At 33.0% G+C, this 22,554-nt stretch overlaps 1 protein-coding gene across 1 annotated transcript; it reads right to left on the bottom strand.

Annotated features, from left to right (window-relative positions):
* Nucleotides 1-1,040: 1,040 nt before the first annotated feature.
* LOC136204067 (protein trichome birefringence-like 5) lies at nt 1,041-5,714 on the bottom strand. Its single transcript, XM_065995249.1, has 5 exons — nt 5,054-5,714; nt 2,698-2,890; nt 2,247-2,440; nt 1,979-2,137; nt 1,041-1,755 (listed from the first exon to the last, which is right to left on the bottom strand). The coding sequence occupies exons 1-5, from the start codon at nt 5,671-5,673 to the stop codon at nt 1,431-1,433; spliced, it is 1,491 nt and encodes a 496-aa protein (XP_065851321.1). The 5' UTR covers nt 5,674-5,714; the 3' UTR covers nt 1,041-1,430.
* Nucleotides 5,715-22,554: the final 16,840 nt, after the last annotated feature.

Raw genomic sequence — 22,554 nt, 5'->3', positions numbered from 1 at the left:
CGATGTGGGATTTAGTTTATTCCTACCTCCATTGACATCCCTTAGGGTTGCTCGTTGCTCAAGTCTTCTGCCCTGACACTACCCACTTCAGGCTGGGTCGTTACAGTTGAAGAGGTTAAACAATGCCTATTTTCAAAAAGGTCTTATTAATGAAAAACTCTATGGTGATTAAAATGGTCGTGTAAAAGGTTTAGTTAATAAGGGAGATCTATAACAATAGATCCAAACAACAAAAACTTAATAATTGATCCATGTCTAAATTGAAATATAGACATAGTTCGTTGACATCAAATTACTCTAAAGGAAATAAATTATTAGATCCAAATATTTCAAAATGCAACATGAAAAGAGCAAAACAAAGATTTATTTTATGCTGTCAAATTATGGTTTATTTCAAGACTTTTGGATTGACAGAACTTTAACAACTTGTCATTTGGTGAAATTCTCTACCCGCTTCAAGTAATTGTATAACTCAGGAAAAGATGGTCTGGTAAACCTTTTAATTGTTCCGGTGAGGATTTTCAGGTACCCTATTTATATCCATATCCATGTTGATGATGAAAAATTTGAGATCAAATGAAAAAAAAAAGACATATTTCTTAGGTATCGTCTTCTGTAAAGGGTATAAAGTTTGACTTCTTGATCCCAAGTCGCCAAAGTTCATAATCATTAGTAATGTTGTATTCGGTGGATTTGTCATGCTTCACCTAATAAATGAGTTTTAAATTGCATCTGGCACCTAAGATATAATTTTTTTGATCAGTAGCGGAGGTTCAAGTTGTCATTTTGACGAAGAATTCATTCTCTTTAATGCGAAACATAGTAGAGGAAAGTCCACACCAGTTATCCCGGTGTATAGGAGTAGTTTATAGTTGACATTGAAGAAAAGCATTTCGTTTCTGGGAATATGTTAGAAAGAAAAAGAAAGAAGCATCGAAGATTAATAGATTATGTTACTTTTGTCCGTGTTGCTACGCAAGTGACAAAAGGAGTTAGTAATCCTTCAACATATTAGAAATTCTCACGATTATTCCGCGGAAAATGGTTGATAGCTATATAAAAGGAGATGAAATCTCTACACAAAAATATAACATGACATTTGTGAACTGAAAAATATTAATGTTGAATAAAAATCATAAATAATAATGGTGAAAATATATGGAAAAAAGATCAACATTTACCATGACAATTATATCCTATAAAAGGTCGGCCCGGTGCACGACGCATCCCCGCTAAGCGAGGGTCCGGGAAAGGGTCCCACCACAAGGGTGTATTGGGGGCAAGCCTTCCCCTGCCAATTTTTTGGCAAGAGGCTGCTCCTAAGACTCGAACCCGTGACCTCTCGGTCACATGGCAACAACGTTTACCGTTGCGCCAAGGCTCGCCCTCTGAGAATTATATCCTATGAGAAAGAAAAAAAAAGTGACTAATTAGGGAAAAGTGTGTCCAAAAACCAAAGAAGCATAAATGAGTTCATTCCAAGCATCAGGAACACCTGGAAGACACCAATGGCTGCAGTCTTGCCGTGGCTTCTTACCGGGAGAAAGTTTGAGATTCTTTCCATAAACAGAAGGATGTCCATCTTTTCTAAAATTAGTCAACCTTGTTATGTTCAACAATTTCACTGGAATCTGCATTTTCTGAATCACTTCCTCTACTATCTTCATTTTCAATGGATAGTTATTAATTATAGTCCCATTCAGTACTGGTTTTGTCTCTCCATTACATGACCCTCCAGAGTCCCAATCTCCACCCCTATAAGACAACATCAACATCTCAACTATGAGGCGAGTAAAAGCCGGTTCGGTTCCAAAACTGAAATAAACTAGGTGCAGGCCAAACTGAACCAATTTGCTTCTGGTTCAGTTCGTTGAGGTTATTTCTAATCGATATGTTATGCATGTCAAATTAAATTTGTCCAGAATTCTAACATTATTTGGTTCTATATGCAATTAGGAATAGTTTAGTTTGGATTTACCTGAAATGTGCAGATGAATATCCACGATAGAACACCATTTGCTTCGAAGGATTGATATTTTCGTCTATCCACTTTCCCCAAGTCCTCAGAGATCTTCTGTATGCCTCAGCGGCATCAAACTTTGGGTAGAGATAATCGCCTTCTTTATAGTAATTTTTCCTGCATTGCTCAACAAAAGAACCAACTGCATATTTATGAACTTGACCATCTGCAATATATATGCCTTTTAAGAAAACTAATTAGAAAGATTAAAAGATCGCACGCATACCCCCGAGCAGTTTTTCCATGCACCCACCAGTGCCCGGTATTAAAAACAAGAATGTCAGCTCGCTTCCACCGGCCTGATGACTTATCGATTCGATCAATGGACAGAGTTGGATTTGTATTCCCTTGTCCATTGACTCGAACCCCTTCCCTCACAAGAAAATGTGATCTTACAAATTCCACTGAACAGTTATAGTCCTGCCAAGAACATGGAATATTCAGTAATGCCTGATGTACCGGCAAAAAGTAATATTTGGCTATTTTGTACTTGGTAAAATTTGTCAAAATCAAATGATATTATACAGATAACAAGAATAAAGAATAAACAGTAGTTGAAGTATTTATCATAATGGAAAAACAAATGTTACATGTTGCACAGAACTTCCATCACTCTATTATGTTTGGACCAAGCTATAAACGCTGCAAAATTAAGTTACTGCAAAGTTTGTAATTACCACAAATTGGAAGACATAATAGCCTCTTCCTTTTGTTATTTTGTGGCCATGGATTTCATACATTTTGTTCTTATCCGGAAGACCTTCACGAAGCATGCAGAGAATTGATTCAAACTGATTCCGGTTCATGGAGTCTCCAACCAGCATCAGCCTCTTACCCCTCAATCTCTCCAAGAAGTCTGTTGCATTGAACCTACAACAGTCCATTGCATTATAACTACAAGTGCAAAGTTCATACAGAAAAGGAATTGAAGTCTTGCCAAATTTGTTATGTAAATGCAATTACTTCATCCATTCAATCGCAAATATTATATCTATGATGCAAGCAAAGGCTTCAGGTTTGTTAAGAATACAACAATAACAACCAAGTCTAAATCCCTAGACCTAGCTTTTCTTAAAATACCAAAATCCCAAAAACAGCCATAAGATAATTACTTGTCAGTGTTGTCACCAAGCTTCATGTAATTTTCTTCTTCCTCTTCATCGTTATTATCATATGCAAATTTAGCACTTTGCAACTTCTTCTTCTTGAAAATCAATATCCAAGTGGTAAATATTAAGCCTCAAAAGAGAAGATGTCATTTTCTTTTGGCTTCGAGCTAACACTTCGAGAATGGATGCTATGTTAACAATGCACGAAACCTCACGAGGAGGCCTCTCCTCCACTGAGGCATGATGACAAGGGAATCATGAGCCTCGTCCTGAAGTCTTCAATGTAAGGTTCTGAATTGATACATTAAGTATCTGAAAATTCCATCCAAAGGTTTCTATGGATTTAGCAGCTCTAAAGCTAAAGACCCTTTTTTACTATCTGTCCAGCGCTCATTCGACCTCATCCGTAACCATCAATCTTCTCCTCAGCGCGTAGAATGAATGTTCAATTGAAAGAGAGCGAAGGATCCCTTCAAGAGCTGACTGAGCCGATTGGCGAGAGAGCTATAAATCTATAATGTCATGAAAGCAAAGCACTAAGTCTTCAAACTTTAGGAATTATTTCAAGAACAAGTTGTTTAAGTGGAGCAATTCAGTCACAGGAGCCATATGAAGAGTGTCTTAAAAGTTTCATGAGCTCAGTGAGCAACTAAAAGTCGTGAAGAGTTTATGATTGTTGATGGAGTGACTAGTAATGAAAAAAGATCAGGTTTCGTAGCAATAAAACAGCAGCAGATGTTCACAAAACCATGCCATGAACAATATTTACTGTTTAGGAGAAACAACTGAAGAAGTAGATGTTAATAAATCTTGGGTTCACAAGAATTTGATTTTAGATGCAAAAATAGTACAACTTGTATGACTAATTGTTGTGAAACTATGCTTCAGAACACGATCAAAATCTACCTTCATCTATCTCTTTGTCACCCTATTGCTGCTAACCTTCATTTGTCTGTGGAAGTGTCATATTACTGTGCCTACTCTATTAGAAGAGCACCTTAAAATTCATTTGTCTACAATCAAAATCTAGCATCACAAACAGAACAATCCATAATGAAAAGCTTTTGAATTTGAAATCTTCTCCAAATTGATCATCCATTCATACTACTGGAGCCATTTCTAACAATTTTTTGTAGAAACTCCAACCTAATCATTATAGGATACTAGTACTTAGAAGGAAATTGATTCTATCATGTAAAGAGAAATTTATATTTTCACATAGTATTGAGAATACAATTTTTAAATAGTACTAGATTTTCTTTTATGTATACTTTGTCATGAAATAATGCATTTGCTTAGTGTTTAAAAGGAATTTTTGGTATTTCATTTCACTAGTTCTTCAAGGAACATCAATTGAGTCTTCATACATACTTTCATGCCTAAGGCGAGATAGTCAAATTATGAGCATTTGGTTTTAGTTTAATGAGCAATTATTCCTATTTCTAATCCTTCTTAAATTTGGATTCTTTAGCAACCCATTCATGAATCTAGCCATCATCACCTTCCCCTCAAGCATCCACATATTCTATCCCAAATGAAATCATATATTATTTTTTCTTTAGGTTCCATCCCGAAATCCCTCAATGTAGCAACCCTTAACCCACTAACGGTGAAGGTCACATTGGCTAAAACCTATATGGCACATCCAAATTAGGAACTTCTAGCTGGAAAACCGTGATAAAATCACATAATAGACACCCGTTTTAGCGAACTCTCCGAACATATACAAATCACAGAGATACCCCAGAACCTTGTATTTTCAGGTGCTATCAGTCAATTAGCTAGAGACTCCTTTTCTTTTTCCCTTTCTTCGCAATTGAATTTCTTAAATTGCCTCCAATTTTCACTCCTAAGTTCTGATGTTTATACTATATAATCCATATCTATAAATACACGAAACCAATCGAAATTCAAAATGACATACCTGGGAAGATCACAACCATCAGGCTGCCATCTCCATTTGAGATAATCGGAATCTTTCCTTCCATTAACTTGGCAATCAAAAGCCTCATCAACATAAGGACAAGAACCCGGTTTATAAATAGGGTAAGTTTCATCTTTCACCCAGGTTCCAAGGTACAGATCACATTTTTTACCATTTTCAATAAACTCATCACGAACATCCTCAACCAAATTGACAACCGATTCCGAAGAAGAAACCGGATTTTCCTTGTTCTCCTCCCCAGCGACTGAATCAGCATCGACATTGGAACCTATAGTCCCGTTGAGTGAAAATTGAGATCCGGGTGCGCCATGGAGCTCAGTATCTAAAACTGGGGCTTTTGTCTCTTCTTTAACAGAGATTTGTCCGATTTTGGAATCTATCGGTTGGGTTTGAGGAATTGGAGAAAGGGGCTGGGTGTTGACAGTGACAGAGTAATCATTGGTGGAATTGGATGTGGAAAGGAAGTGATTGATTTGGGGGAAGAAATCCCTGTAAAGAGAAAGAGAAGGCTCAAGAGAACGTTTGGAGAAGAGAAAAATGGTGAAGAGGAATAAGGTTAGAAACAACAGAGTGATGAGTGTGTAACGGTTCTTTGCCATTCCCCTAAATTTGGGTGCATTTTGCTGTTTGGTTGCTTGTTTTTGCAATAAACTAAAATAAAAACTTATTACTGTTGTGTTGTGATTCAAAAAATCAAAATTAGCTAAAAATCTTAAAACTTGTATCAGTCAAATTTACCTATATTATGGAAAAAAATTGAAGTAAATGGTTTCATTTTTCTTAATTGTTATATTCATATATGACACCTGAAAAGTAGTCTTTTACAATAGACAAAGGAAAAAAAGTTACCAACCAACAGGCTAAAAGTTTCACCACATGAATTAATTTCATTTAATAGAAAACTAATCCCATGAATTAATTTTCGTAATGAGAGTTAAAACTCAAAGAAAAATACACATTATTATAGCGGTGATATATAGAAGAAGGGAGGAAATACTTACATCCGTAAAATAAGGAAGAAGGAACACGTGGAGAAAAGAGAAATAAATAGGATGTGGAAGAGTGTACGAGAAGTAGGTGAAGATATATGGTAATACATATGTAAAGAGTCATATAGTTTTATAATTAATCAATGCTAGATATTTAACATGCTCACATCATTTAGAACATGAAAGCAAATATCAATGTGTCAATAATATTGAATATCATGGCTGTGATACCATGGAAATAAATATTTAACTCACCTTAAAAGATATCTTAAAAGAAGAAGAAGATTGTCTCACATGTATAAAGAGTCATGTAGTCTTCCCATTAAGCAATACGAGATATTTAGGGGGCGTTTGGTTCACATGAGGTAAGGGAAAATGAATGAAGACAGGGAAACCAAAGGAAATGAAATGAAAGGGATAAGCATTGATTCCCCTATGTGTTTGGTTATGTTTAGGAAAGAGAATGCAATTTCAAACCTCTGGAATTTTTGAACTTTCAGATTTCTAGAATTTCAAAAAATTATTGAACTTCAAAAATGATTAAATTCTGGAAATTTTGGAACTTGAATTTAAAAATTTTGAAATTCCAGAATCCGGAAATTCTAGAATTTTGGAAATTCTGAAATTCCAGAATCTAGAATTTCTGGAATTTCAAAAATTCTGGAATTTTAGAAATGCTGAAATTCCAGATATTCTGAAATTCTAGAAATTTTGGAAGTTCAAAAATTCTGGAATTTTGAAAATTCTAGAATTTCAGAAATTCTAGAATTTCAGAAATTCTAGAATTCCAAAATCCAGAAATTCTGGAATTTCAAAAATTCTGAAATTTCAAAAATTCTGGAATTTCAAAAATTCTGAAATTTTTAAAATTCTAGAATTCCAGAATCCAGAAATTCTGGAATTTCAAAAATTTCAGAAATTTTGGACTTTTTGAAAATTCTGGAATTTCAAAAATTTCAGAAATTTCATAAATTTTAGAGATTTGTGGTTCGATAAAATAAAAAGAACAAAAAAATTGGGAAAGGGAATCCAATTCCCTACAAGATTTGGGGTAATGGGTTAACCTAAAGTGGGGTGATCCTATAATCTAAAATGGGTAAATGGAATGAATTTTTTTGTTAAACAAACAAGAACAAAGGAAATGAAACCCTCTCATTCCCATTCCCATTCCTAAAGACTCCGAACCAAACGCCCCCTTAACATAACTTTCTCCTAAATATATCTCCAATGTTCATACGTACAACCACTCAAATATATATGACACATCATCATTGTAAGAATTTTTTTAATAAACTTCATTTTATTAAACTATTAGCTCAAATGGTTAAACTCTATAACTAGAGACCCGCCAATTAATTAAACTCTATCATATTATTTTAAAAAATTAAAAGTATATTATAAAAATAGTAAAAAACTTAATAAACTACTCAATATCTATTCAGTAGTTGATAAGTGCTCAATATATTAAACTCACTCTAATAAGAAAGAGTTTAATAAAAAAAAAAAGGCTCAATAATACCTACCCAACCCCCTTAAGTTACACATTTTAGTCACTTTACTCCCTCAAGTTCAAGGACATCCTCTTTACCCCTTCAACATACAATATTGCATCTCATTTGCCCCTTTTTGGCTTATGTGGCATTGGACTTTATTATGTTGGGGATACAACATAGTAGAGCGCGTGAGGCATGGTTTACAAGATTGCAATGGTAAAAAAATCCTTTTGTACATAAATCCCCAAATTTGTTGAAATTGAAATCGCTAAAACACTAATCGTTCTTCCAAACGATTCTTCCTCCTTCTTCCCTTATCATCTTCCCTAAAACACTAATTGAAATCCCTAAAACACTAATTGTTCTTCCATCTCCAACTTCATCGTTCTTCCAAACGATCCTTCCCTCATCATCTTCATCAGATCTCAGCTCACCTTCATCATCAGCTTCATTTTCATCCTCCCATGCATTTTGCTCATTATCACTATCAATTGCCTTTTCCTCAGCCTCACCCTCATCTACAATACATTCAGGAGCATCTCTTGGAGGTTCTTGCAGTAGTTTTGAGATGACTGTATTGGGCTTTACAACATCCACTTTTCCTTCTTCATTTACACCATTAGGGGAAGTAGGTAATGTATTTATGGACATATTTGCCACGCTGTCAACATCCTGCATTTGGGACCCACTTTCTTTTGCATCTTCTGTTTTATAAACAAATAAATCCACAAATTTGTCTTCCCTCATACCAGCACCCATACTTAATACATCCTGGTCATTCCTTTTACCCACTAATTCACCCGAATTCCAATTTCTAAAGGCCACTGACCCACAATTCATGTACCCTAATCCCCTAATCATCCACAAAATGTCAATCCAGCTCAATTTATCAATATCAATATCCTCTTTCTCATATAATTCACCTCCATTATATTTCAGTCCATCTACTGTATTCACAATTTGTCCACCATGATGTATTGTAATTGTAACTTTGGAATCACCCATTGCTGATTAACTGTCAAATTCACAAAAGTGCATACAGAGGAATAAGATTCTCACGCTAGGAATATTGACAGAAAAAAAGTAAAGTGTTTCACATGGTATGAATATTGACAACTCACTTTCTTTATCAAACTAAATTTTGACTTTCATATTACATCAATATAACGAAAATACCAACAATTCCTGTGATCGTATATATATCAACCAAACAAATAAAATATAGGCATTTAACACTAACCTCAAGTAAAAAATCTCCTTTTCGAAGTCAGATTGCATGCAGTAGCAAAACCTTAACACTTCAAAACTTCATATGCACCCAAACCCTAATCAGTTCGTTCAAGTCTGAACGGAAACCATTCCGGTTTCTTCAATTTGAAGTGTGAGAATCGTTTGCTGATTTGAAGAAATCGTTGATGGATTTTGAGAAATCGTTGATGATTTTGGAGAAGGAATATAAACAAGGATACTGAATAGTCACCAAGGGTTTTTCGTCATTTTGACATACCATGGTGATGTGGTAAAAAATTCGCCACGTGTCCTTTGAATTTTCAACTTTCCTGCGCGTGGCTCTCACCCTTAAAAGTTATCTACTGATATGAGAAAAAAAAAAGGCAAATGAGATGCAATATTGTATGTTGAAAGGGTAAAGAGGATGTCCTTGAACTTGAGGGGGTAAAGTGACTAAAATGTGTAACTTAAGGGGGTCGGGTAGGTATTAAGCCAAAAAAAAAAAAAAGTATAATGAGTGATTAGTTGTACTCCATTGGAGATGGAGTTAATAAATCCATCTACTTTTGATTTTCAAAAATAATAAAAGAACACAGTGGCGGGGCGATTTTACACGTGCGTTCATAAAAAAAAATTGTTTTTGCTAAATCGAACTTGCTCATTTTTTTTTTTTGTATATATGCGTGTTATAATTTGAGTGGTCAATAACCAATTTTTAAGTATTAATATAAATTTTTTAAAAATTAAACTAGATTTTGTTTAAGATTCCTAACATGTAAAAGAAAAAATTGGATTTAGGGAGGACCGAACAGGTAAAAAAAAATTAAAATTTTTGATTTGAGATGGCCTACCATGCCAAAAAAAATTAATAATTTGGATTTAGTGATGATCTAACAGATCAAAAAATTTAAAAATTTGGATTTAGGAAGTACCTAATATCCAAAAAATATTAAATTATGAATTTTGGACAAGCATAACACTTAATGGGCCATCTTGAGAGGCTAATTCAATATCCCGATTAAAATAGTTTTGAGACAGAGAGAATCGAAACTACATGGGGTCAAGATGGTTTCGATGGCCGGAGAGGCCGTCCCCCTGTCTACGCCCCGAGAGAACATGTAAGAATGCATTAAGTGTTATGACACATTTATTAAACACCCTTTTTTCTTAACAATCCATATGTTTACATCACATACATCCAAGGTGTTGAAAAACAGGTCTATTCATTTATACTTTTCTCAAAGTCATAAAACAAGCATATCGAAAAATTTCACCAAAACCCATCAAACAAAACAAAAGCATTTTGAAGAGATTCTTTTAGGCCTTTTAAGCTAAATTTTAAAGAATTTGTAGTAAAATTTAACTTCAAAAGGTACTGTCTAAATCACTAAGGCCCTATTTGGTTTGCCACTTTGATGTAATGAGTAATAGTTCTGCTTGCTTGCTGTTCAAAAATTCTTGTTTAAACAGTTCATCATTAGCATGTTTGGATTAGCCATATTACTTTTGTTGTAATGAAATCTCAAATACATCATGTAATTTTTCTTTACAAATTGATGTATTTTTACTAAACTTCCTTTTTATTATTGAAAAGATTCTCTTCTGATGTCGCTAAAGAATTTGCTTCTAAATTCTTTTAGAGCAATTCGATAAACTTCGTAGAAAAAAAAATATTTTTTTAATTATTCACTTTAAAAATTACTACAGAATTATCTAAATATATATTAAAGTATTCAAATTTCAAATTCAATAAAAGAAATACTTAAACAAATGCAGTAGCTACTCTTATATAGATGTGGCCCAGCCCAATTGCACTCGAAAATTCTACTCCTTTGTTCAAAGCCCAAATTCCTCTCTCTTTAAAACATGTTTACAGCAGGAGAGTAGCAGAAGGGTGTACAAGAAGCTCTCCCGCACAGGGCCCTAAATTTAAGAGGACCCAATTTTTTTTTATCATAGTAATCTAAATATATTATTGTTATTAATTATTATATGAAAAATTAAGTGGATGTTAACTTATCCAGAAAATTAACGCTTTAAGAGTCTTAAGAGATCCAATTTTTTATTATTATTATTATACAATATCTAATTTAATTATTTTTATTATATTTATTATGTTAAAAATTAAGTTAAAAGTATTAATTTTTTTAATGAATAGGGCCAAATTTTTCATTTAGCACATGGCCCCAAAAATGTTTAAGACGGTCCTGGTTTACAGTTAAAATGGCAGATTAGAAATTTTTTTTTATGAGAATTAGTTCGAGCGGTAAGGCGTTGAACCTCTACTTGACAGGTTTGAGGTTCGATTCCCCACTCCGTCAAAATTTAGACATATCCTTATCTAAACTTTAATCAAATAAAAAAAAATATTCTTAATAATCATCCATAAATAATCAAAATTAAATAATTTAAACACCCAAATTAATTAAGAATGAAATATTGGTGGAGTTCTTCGGGATGCTGATGGCGCCTGGCTGGCTGGGTTTACCCATAACTTAGGTACGGGCTCCTCCTTTACTGCGGAGCTCTGGGGATCTTGTCTGGCATTAAACTCGCCATTCGCATGGGTGTTAAAAGACTTTCGGTGGAGTCTGACAATTTGGAGGCTATCAACAGGATTTCGGATAGACAGGTTGTTTGTCTTAAGAGTCAGAATCTCATTAAAGCCATCTTGAGGCTTCGTCCTGCCTTCGATTCTCTTACCTTCTCCCATATTTATAGGAGCAAAACCGCGTGGCGGATCGCTTGGCAGCTGCTGGGCATGGGGGGATGTTAGGTGTTTCTACCCTTTCCGTTCCTACTTCTTTTCTGTTACCTTCTCTTCTTGAGGATAGGATTGGGGTCAGTCTTCCTAGACTGATTCCGGGTTAGGTTTTTGTTTATTTGTTTTTTTTCTTCCCTTCTTACCAAAAAAAAAATTAAGAATGAAATATTCCTACCAAAAAAAAATTAAGAATGAAATATTCACATCAAAGTCCTCCAAACTTAAGCTAATGTTTATCCTAAAACAACAAAAGAAAATAATTAGCAGAAACATCTTATGAAAATATAATTTAACAAAAATTCGTGAGTTAAGGCAACGATGTAAAAACTTAGGTGCTGTTTGATAAAACTGAAAATTAAGTGCTGAAAAAATAAGTACTGAATATTATAAATGCTGAAAGTATTGAATGATATAAATTTTATAAAAATATTAGTTGATAATATTTTAAAATATTAAGTTAAATATTTTAACTTACCAAAATAAGTGAGTTTTAACTTAATTAACTAATTTAAGTGGTGGAGACACAACCGTTATCAAACGCACTTAAATTAAATAAGTGTTGAACACTTTAATTTAAGTAATTAAGTGTTTTATCAAACAAAGCCTTAGAGAGAGCACTACGATAATTTCAGCTAGAAAAAGAAATTAAGAATAGAATTATTCACTTAGTTGAAAATGAAAAAAAAAAAAAAAAACTTAGTAGAAATTATCCCATCAATTTCAAGCTAACACAAGGTAAATCTATGCATTCATATTCAGTTTATAAGTTTGCTAAAGTGCCAAAAATTCTATAGCCAAGGTCAAACCCAATCAAAATTAAAATGACTTTAATTTGTGATAATAAGCAAATGTTATATATATATATATATATATATATATATATATATATATATATATATATATATATAAAGCATGGGTCGGATGCTCTAGAATCGTACGATGGGATCCAAATGTAGCCAAGTCAGTCACTATTTAGGTATCCTGAAACTGCATGCCGGGAATTCAGACAAGAGTTAGTAGATGGTGATTATTAGACGTACGTCAAAAAATATTCTATATGAATATGTTTCTAGAGAGGCGGTATGCATGGAGGCTTCCTAATGAGACCACATTCCTCCAATAGAAAGTAGCGTCCTAAAATCTTAATAAAGACTACAATGAGGTTATAAATAGAGCACTAAGGGAGTCCTTCCGGTAAGAGCGACTAGTATTTTTAGGACCTTATACAATTTTTATTCTTTAATTTTTTTTACAAATCTAAATCTTATTAATATAAAATTTAATTAATTTTACACTAGACCAAGATAACCAAATAAAGATCAAATTTTGGGGCTATTTGCAAAAAACTATATTAATGTGGAATAGCGTACAAATTTAGCTCTATAATTATTGGATAAGAATAAATTTAGCCCCCTACGTATAAAACAATTCAATCTTAAACCTAACGTTTACTAGATGTATAATTTCAAGCCACATTAATGAAAGATGAGTATTATTTTAGTGTACAATTGCATGATTTGGCTATACTCCAATCTTTAACAATCTGACCATGTAATAATTTGCACATCTTCTGTCAATGAGAAAACATTTACATTTGACTGTCAGTGACCGGTAAAATGTACTAAATTGTCCGGTCATCGTTAGTTCGGGTATATTTTTGTAACAAAATGTAATTCAGGTACCAAAATGTGAATTGATGTATAGTTCATGTATCATTGGTGTAATTTACTCATGTTCTTCATATCATCTTTTGATTTTCCTCCTTTTAATTACTGTATTCACCTCTATATAGAAGTAGATTCACCCTTTCATTTCATCATATACAAAACTATTGAGGTAATAGCTTCAAGGTTGTATCTTCCTCTAAATGATATTATTAATAAGATTATAAAAAGAAGAAGGTAAAGACGAATAAGCAAGAACATGAAGATGGAGAAAAAGAAGAGGAAGTGTTGGTATTATTTATGTAATTTTTTATTTCTGTTTTGACTAAGTTCGATTTTCAGCTATGATTTTGCGATTGCATGATCATCTAGAAATTATATAACTATGAGAATTTTTTCCCCACGAGAACTCTCACCCCCTTATGTGTGCAACGGAAAGGGAGGATGACCTCAAAAACTTATAGTTTATCATATTTTATTTTAAAATGTTAGAAACTATGACTTTTCAAAAGCTTATAATTTATCATATTTCATTTCATCATGTATAAAACTATAACTATTGAGGTAATAGCTTCAAGGCTGTATCTTCCTCTAAATTTTTATTTATTATTATTAATATAATTTTTTTATCAAATCTATTTTACTTTCATAATAAAAGTTAAAACATAAGGTAGTCTCGTATTTTGCCAATCAAAATAATTAATGATAAATAAAAATTTATGAAAGTAAGCATAGCCTAACCCAAATTATGATCAATAATAATTCTTTCCCTTTCTTGCTAAATTAATTGTTGATTTTTCACATCCCTTCTTAATTACTCCATTAAATATTGACCATTCTTCTTCAAATCAATATTCAATTCTTAAAGTCCGCATGAATATAACAGGGGTGATAACAACTTTTGCTTTTGCAGTCTTAATGCAACTGTCAGAATTTATTTTAAATTTTAAATAGTAGTTACTAGAGAATTAAATCTCACTAATGGAATTAAATTAAGTAATGTTCATTATTACTTTTGTAAAATGTTATATTAGTTATACTGGTTTTAGTTATTATTAACATAAATTAATTCAATAAGGAAAAACGATCCAATAGTTTACCTATAAGACTGATTTTTTCTCATTCGAAATACACAGACAATTCATCTCAAAAAATTTCAGCTCTATAACTTTTTGTTTCGATTTGTTTCTCATATTTGTTGCTTCTCGATGATAATTCAACACACGGTTAGAGTTAGACTCACGCTTCTGTTGTATCCTCGGAGACTATTCTCAATTATGGTAAATCTGTCTTAAGGAGACTTGGAATATATTTTTTCATCTAGTTCATCCGAAGGTTTATTATAACCAGTTTATTGTATTTTTTCATCTAGTTCATCCGAAGGTTTATTATAACCAGTTTATTGTAATTTTATTGTTCTTCAATTCAATAAAATTATTATTTTATTCATGTTATAATATCTTTTATGAATTGATCTTGCTAACATGTTCTTATCACTTTTTGTATAAGAACAAGAGCATGTATATCTATATATACTTTAAAAAGTGTTTGTTAGTCTTCCTTTCTCTTACATCATGATTAATAACATGTAAATCGCCCTTTCAGACCTGATCAATAGTTGGATACTTTACGACCAAAATAATGTTTGAGGATCCATCACTCAGATGAAGGAGGTGCTTAAAAGATCATCTTTTTGAACGTGGTAATAGGAAACAAACAAAATAGAAAAGAAAGAATAAATATAGAAAATAGAAGGTAGAAAATTTCACTCTATCGCCCTTTTGGATTGGCTTGGTTTTTATCTTTTGTTGGTCTAATTGAATCTTTGGAGTTTGTGTGTTATATAACTATTGCTGAGACTATCTATTTCTTTTTGAAATAAAAGATACATTTTTGTTTATACCTTTAAGATCAACTTTAAAATATATAACTAAAATTGAAGAATAGTGTAAGCAGGGCCGTCTTAAACATTTTTGGGGCCTGTGCTAAATAAAAAATTTGGCCCTATTCATTAAAAAAAATAATACTTTCACATAATATTTCTACAAAATGAAACACCAAAATGTTTTTAACTTGATTTTAACATAATAAATATAATAAAACTAATTAAATTATATATTGTATAATAATAATAATAATAATAAAATTAGGCCCCTTAAGACTTCTAGAGTGTTGATTTTCTGGATAAGTTAATATTCACTTAACTTTTCACATAATAATTAATAACAATAATTTATTTAGATTTGTACAATAAAAAAAAATTGGATCCTCTTAAATTTGGGGTCCTGTGCGGGAGAGCTCTTTGTACACCCTTCTCCTACTCCCCTGAGTGTAAGTATACATTTCATTATCTATTTAGAAGATTTTGATTTATCAAACATTCATTTATAAGGTCAACATTCAGAAAAATGTAAAAGTATATAACTTGAGATGATATTTTTAAGATAATATTTTCTCTTAATATTTCAAGAAAATTTACGCAATGTAATATAAAAATATATTATAATAACCTCCACTTTTTTGGAACTGGTAAGAATATTTAAATTTATATAAACCTAATCTAATAAAAATTTAGGTCATGTAAAGGAAATATAGCCGAATTATTATTAAAAAATATATATAATATTCATACTTTTGTGAAATTTTATTATTTTGTTTATTATATCTTTCATTGTTATCGTACAACACTACAAGTCCATTTAAAATATCTTAAAAAAGGTATAATAGTATCTATAACATATATTGGTGTTAGGATTAATTGGATATGGATCTAATTAATCCGGCCCGTCCGAAATGGAACGGGCCAAACCCATCTTAAGAGACGGAGGATTAGGGTTTTAGCTTCCTATAAATAGGCTAAACCCTAATCACCACACAACATAAGGTTGAAAGAAAAGAAGAGGTTGCCTCCTCTCTTTCTCTCTCTCTTCTTCTTCTTCACTTTAGTCTGTGGATTATTCACTCTTTCTCAACTAACGATGTGTGGTTGTCTGTTACCGATGGTACAAGATCGTGGTGCTAAGATCCGCTTCCGCTACTCTGAGAGATCTACAGGTTCTGCTATTCAATAAGGTACGCCCGAACCTGTATATCTCAAATGGATTAATTGTCTTTTTACCATTTCATCAGCTGGTATACCTTTTTATTAATTTTTATATTGAGTCAAATATAAAAACTCTATTACTATAATAATCTAAATAAATTTTTATCATATTTTAATATATTATCAATTAAATCACAATTTTATTGTTTGAAAAAATATTCAATTAGCTTTCAAAAAAAAATCATCAATTAGACAAAATTTGAAAGTGTATCATTAATAATATAAAAAATATTTACAATGATAGTTCATTTTATAAAATTTATAAAAGAAATGAATCATTCTTAATTTATTTTAATGGTTAATTATTTTATTTAAAAAATATGAAAATTTCATATTTTGTGCATCGCACAAGTTTTTAACTAGTTAAAATGAAAAACCCATGAAGCTCAAAATTGATAATTCTCCTCACAACAAGTGTTCCATTGTGCTAGCACAATTTTTAAAAAGCGTAAAGATTTAAGTTAAAGTGTTGACTTGATTTCTTTATCATATTAAGTTAGATTCGACATGCAATTTTCAAATGGTTAACCGAACACACAATGATACACTTGATGCAATTTTCAAATGGTTAACCGAACACACAATGATACACTTATTCAAGAAAGATTAAATTCAACTAAAATATATACAGTTGAAAGCACTAAGTTAAAATATATATAAAAAAATGGTTACATCCATAAAATACAGAAGAAATGACAAATGGAGAAATTTGATAGTTCTCCTAATAATAAATGTATTATTGTGCTTCAGTCCTTGTGTCGGGGTGCCAGCATAACTGCGATGTCGATTTCAAATGGCTGAATCGTCCCAATCTTAAAAAAAAAAGTGTATTATTGTGCTAACACCTTTAAAAAAAAGGTAAATATTTAAGTTTAAGTGCTCACTTAATGTCTTTATCACATTAAGTTAGGTTCAATATGCAATTTTTAAATAATTAAACTAATATACAATAATACACTCATTCAAAAAGGAATAAATTCAACTATATATATATATAGGTAAAAACTATGCTTACTTTGTTTTTAACAAAGTCTTACTTTGTGTGTTTTCACCATTGGATTAATTTTCTAATCCATCATCTAATGGTGAAAACACACCAAGTAATGGTACTTTTTCAAAAACAAAGTAACCATAGAAGACACCATATATATATATATTTGAAAACATTAGGTTAAAATATATATTAAGAAACGGTTTCATGGTCACCACTTTAACTAGCTGTTTCTTTAGCTTAAATGTGATAAAGACATTAGGTTAGTGATTGATGTGGTAAAGACAAGGCAAGACAATTATATGGATGTAACCATTTTTTTTATATATATTTTAACTTAGTGTTTTCAACTGCATATATATTTTAGTTGAATTTAATCTTTCTTGAATAAGTGTATCATTGTGTGCTTTCAACAGACTTTAAATGTGTCGGGCTGATAAGTCCCCGGGGCCTGACGGCCTTAACCCGGGATTTTTCCAGCATTTTTGGCCTACCATTGGGCTTGATTTTTTGAGGCTTGTTGTGGATGGTTAGCTAGGAATGAATTTCCGGGAAAGTTAAATGATACCATTATAACTCTTATCCCCAAGTGTGCTAATCTGGGTCGTATGACTGATCTTAGACCCATTTCATTGTGTAATGTGCTCTATAAGCTGGTAGCAAAAGTATTAGCTAATCGGTTAAAGTGTATACTGCCTTGTATTATCTCGGAGAGTCAGTCTGCTTTTGTATCTGGTCGTTCTTTGATTGATAGTGTCCAAATTGCTTTTGAATCCCTGCATTTTATGAAAAGGAAGAGAAGAGGGGGAAGAGGTGAAGTTGCATTGAAAATTGACATAAGTAAGGCTTACGATAGGGTGGAATGGGGTTTCCTTAAGGCTGTTATGATCCGTATGGGCTTTGATCATGTGTGGGTTAATTGGATTATGTTGTGTATTAGCACTGTGTCATATGAAATTGCAGTGAACTCGGAGGTTGTGGGTCCAATTATTCCTGGGAGAGGTTTTCGACAAGGGGATCCTTTATCTCCGTACCTATTCATTATTTGTGCTGAGGTTTTGTCTAGATTTATCTCTCAGGCTGAGGAGGAAGGGGCTATCACTGGGTGTCGTATTTGTAATAATGCACCAAGTATCTCACATTTATTTTTTGCAGATGATAGCATGCTATTCTTTAGTGCAACTGAAGCTGAATGTAGGAAAGTGAGTAGTATTCTTCATACATATGAACTAATGTCTGGCCAGGCAGTAAATCGGCTGAAATCAGGTATCTTCTTTAGTGGGAATGTATCATTTGAGAATCAGGCAATGATTAAGGGTATTCTTGGAATTCATCTTCCTCTGGATACGGGCAGGTATTTGGGGTTGCCCTCACTCATTGGGAGGTCTAAGAAGGCAATTTTTAATTTTCTTAAGGAAAAACTGACTAAAAGGTTTAAAAGTTGGGCATTCAGATTCCTGTCAAACGCTGGTAAAGAGGTTCTTTTAAAGTCTGTTGCTCAATCTATCCCCACTTTTTGCATGAGTACCTTCTTATTGCCTAAATCAACATGTGAGGAAATTCAACGGATGATGAATTCTTTTTGGTGGGGTTCGAAGGAGAATGGAGGTAGGAAAATTCACTGGTGTAGCTGGGAAAGATTGTGTGTGGGGAAGGATAGAGGGGGTCTGGGGTTTAGGAACCTTTATGATTTTAACCTTGCTCTTCTTGGAAAACAGGGTTGGAAGTTGTTGGAGAATCCTTTGTCACTTGTGAGTAGATTATTCAAAGCCAAATATTATCCTAATACGTCCTTTTTATCTGCTCGTTTGGGTAACAATCCCAGCTTAGTCTGGAGAAGTATTTGGAGTTCTTTGCAGGTAATTAAGGAGGGAGTGAGGTGGAGGATTGGAAGAGGCGATCAAATCTCAGTTTGGAATGATCCTTGGATTATAGCTGATGATAAAAGGGTTGTTGACTCGATCTGTAACGCTGAAAATCAGAATGCGGTGGTGGCTGATCTATTTATACCTGGTACAAGGATTTGGGATAGGGGCAAAATTGATGAATGGTTCGATGCAGGGGATAGGGAGCGTATTGTAAATATGGTTATTCCTCAAAGCAATAGGGATGATCTGATTCTTTGGCATTTTACGCCTAATGGTGTTTATTCCGTTAAGTCGGGCTATCAGCGTCTTGCTTTGGTTCGGTCAGGTACGGTACATCATGGAGGATGGAGGAAGATTTGGTGCTTAGACATCCCCCCGAAGCTTCGGTTGTTCCTATGGCGTTTCTGTTCAAAGTTATTACCATTGAGGATTCGACTTTCCCAAAGGAGAATTCCCGTTCCCATTGTTTGTGGGGTGTGTAATGGTGATGTCGAGCATGGTTGGCATCTCTTTGCGGGATGCGATTTTGCGGCCTCATGTTGGAGGCTGGCAGGATTGGTTTGCCCGGGTAGCGATTGGGATTGGGTGGAGGAATGGGCACTTAATATGCTGGTTATGGTTTCTGGTGATATCGCAGCAAAAGTTACTGCTATACTGTGGGCTATATGGCATAACCGGAATCAAATTATTTGGGGGAATAATGGTGAGGAAGCGAGTGCTGTTGTTCGGAGAGCTGAAAGAGTGATTTGGGAATGGCAAGAGGGGTGTCGGGTTGTTGGGCAGTCATCAGCGGTGGTGCGGGAAGGTATGATTGTGAAATGGGAGAGGGCAACTGAGGGGAGGTTGAAATGTAACACAGATGCATCTCTGTTTGCTGATACCGGTCAGTATGGAGCGGGGGCGGTGATTAGAAACCATTTGGATTTTTTCTTGGCTTGCTTCAGTAGCGTAGGTTCGGGAGTTATCTCTGTTCTCCTCGCTGAAGCATTAGCAGTTAAAAAGGCTATGGAGTGGTGCGAAGCATTAAATTTTCAGAATGTTATTGTGGAGATTGATGCAAAAATTATTGTGGATAGAGTGTCTGTAGCTGCTATGGACCGGTCGGAAGTAGGAGGTGTTATTGACGATATTCGTCAATTTCTGTTTAGACGTCCAGATTTTTCTGTGACTTTTGTTCCGCGATTAGCGAACGAGGCTGCTCACGTTATGGCGAGGCATGCTCGTTCCAATGCTAATCTCTTTAGCGATTTCTTAGCGCCGGATTATTTGATTCCGATTCTTTATAACGAACTAGTTCTGGTTTAATAATATACTTCTTGGTTTCAAAAAAAAAAAAACAATTAATTCATTTTAACCGTTTCTTAAAAAAACTATTAAAGTGAATCAATTGTCTTACCTTGTCTTTATCACATTAATTATTGACCTAATGTCTTTTTACATTTAAGCTAAAGAATTAAAGAATCAGTTAGTTAAAGTGTTGACCTAAAATATGGATGTAGCTATTTCTTTATATATATTTTAAAGAAACTGTTTTTTTTTTTTTTTATATATTTTAACTCAGTGCTTTCAACTAAATACATGCCAACATTTAATTTAAATGTTTACCTTTTTTTAAAAGAATGTGCTAACACAATAAAACACTTAGTGTGAGGATAACTATTAATAGGCAAAAGGTACCATTTGACCATTGATCTATCCAAAATTTATATGTTTGGTCCTAGACCTATTATTTGGTCATATTTAGCCCTTCACCTATCCCAATTAGTTAAATCACACCCAAAATAGATGGAAAGGTAACCGAGATTAATTCTGTTAAACTATGGTGGCATTAGTAAAAATTCCAAAACCTTATTGAATCTAAAAGGATATTTTACATCCCAAGTTGATTCTTTATCTTCTTCAATTCCGCAACTGCATCGTTCCTGGCTTCTGTGATTCCTCCTTTCCCATCAATGGCGGCGGCTGCAAGGCCAATATCGTCATTTGTTGCCGCTACAATAATGCTAATAATCAGTCAGGGGATGGAATGGTGATAAAATCAGCTTCTCCGGTGGTAACGTGCACGTCCATGGAGGCGAAGAAATCAACGATGGCGCCGAGTGCGAGTTCTAGTGACGGAGGAAAATATCAGATTCTTGTTACCAAAGACGAAAAGATGTGAGCTTAATGTAGGAAAAGTTAGTGAAGAAGTAGATTTCCAAATATTTCACAGCCCATCGCAGAAGCCGGGACCGGCGGCGAAAGCGAAGAAGACGATGACTCATCCTGGGCTAGATGTAAAATATCTTTTTAGCCTCAATGATATTTTAGAATTTTTACTAACACCACAATAAATTACTTCAGTTAACTTTTCATCTATGTTGGGTGTGATTTAATTAATTGGGATAGATGAAGGGCTAAATGTGACCACGTAATAGGTCAGGGGCCAAACATATAAATTTTGGATAGGTCAAGGTCAAATAGTGCATTTTGCCCTGTTAATATTAATATTTTCTCTACTTGTCCCTTCTTCCATAAAATAATGTATAACCGTTTCTTTTTTTCCTCTGTATATTACCATGTTATACATAAAAGTAGCATAATGAAATCATCTCTTCTTTCCTTCATCTTTTCTTAGTTAAAATTGGAAAAGATGAAGAAAAGAAAAGTTTATTTCATCATACTTCTTTTACTTAAAGAAAAATACATATCAGTATATAACGGTAATATATAGAGGAAGCTAAGAAATAGTTATATAACGGTCACATTTACAGGTCGGGGGTGGTTCTGTTTTTTCATTTTTGAAAATCAGTCAGAACTGTTCGAATCAACCGCCGATTAGATTTACCTCATATTTACTTTTAGAAAAAAATGTAAATTCTATATAAAGGTAGGTTTTCGAACAATGGATCCCTTAATTGTAAACAATAAGGTTTACCACTATACCACTCTTTTACATAATATTATTAACCGTTTAAGAATATAGTGATGTTATAAATTAAATAATTAAAATATTATTTAGTATAAGTTTTTTTATTTTGTTTTATCTTTAGATAAATATCATAAAAAAAATTATTTTATCTTCTCAATATTAATAAATTTTAATAGTATTTAAACTTTAAATATATATAAGTAAAATTTAAAAATCTAATAAATTATATAACTAAAAAATACATCCTTTCAATTTGAGTAAATTTTTAATTTTAGCATGTTAAAATTATTAATTTAATATCTTAAAATATCATGAATTGATATTAAAGAAATATTATTATTAGTATTGTTAATATTGTACTACGTTATAAGTGAGTAAAAATATACATGGGTTTGGGCTCATCTTTTTCAGCGGAACTTTGGGGTATTCTTTCTGGAGTCAAGCTTGCCAGAAAGCGGGTATTAAAA

Source organism: Euphorbia lathyris, chromosome 8 (assembly GCF_963576675.1).
Source record: "Euphorbia lathyris chromosome 8, ddEupLath1.1, whole genome shotgun sequence".
In the NCBI taxonomy this organism is placed as follows: domain Eukaryota; kingdom Viridiplantae; phylum Streptophyta; class Magnoliopsida; order Malpighiales; family Euphorbiaceae; genus Euphorbia; species Euphorbia lathyris.
Note: the sequence above shows the minus strand (reverse complement) of the source record. Positions and strands in the feature narration are given on the sequence as shown.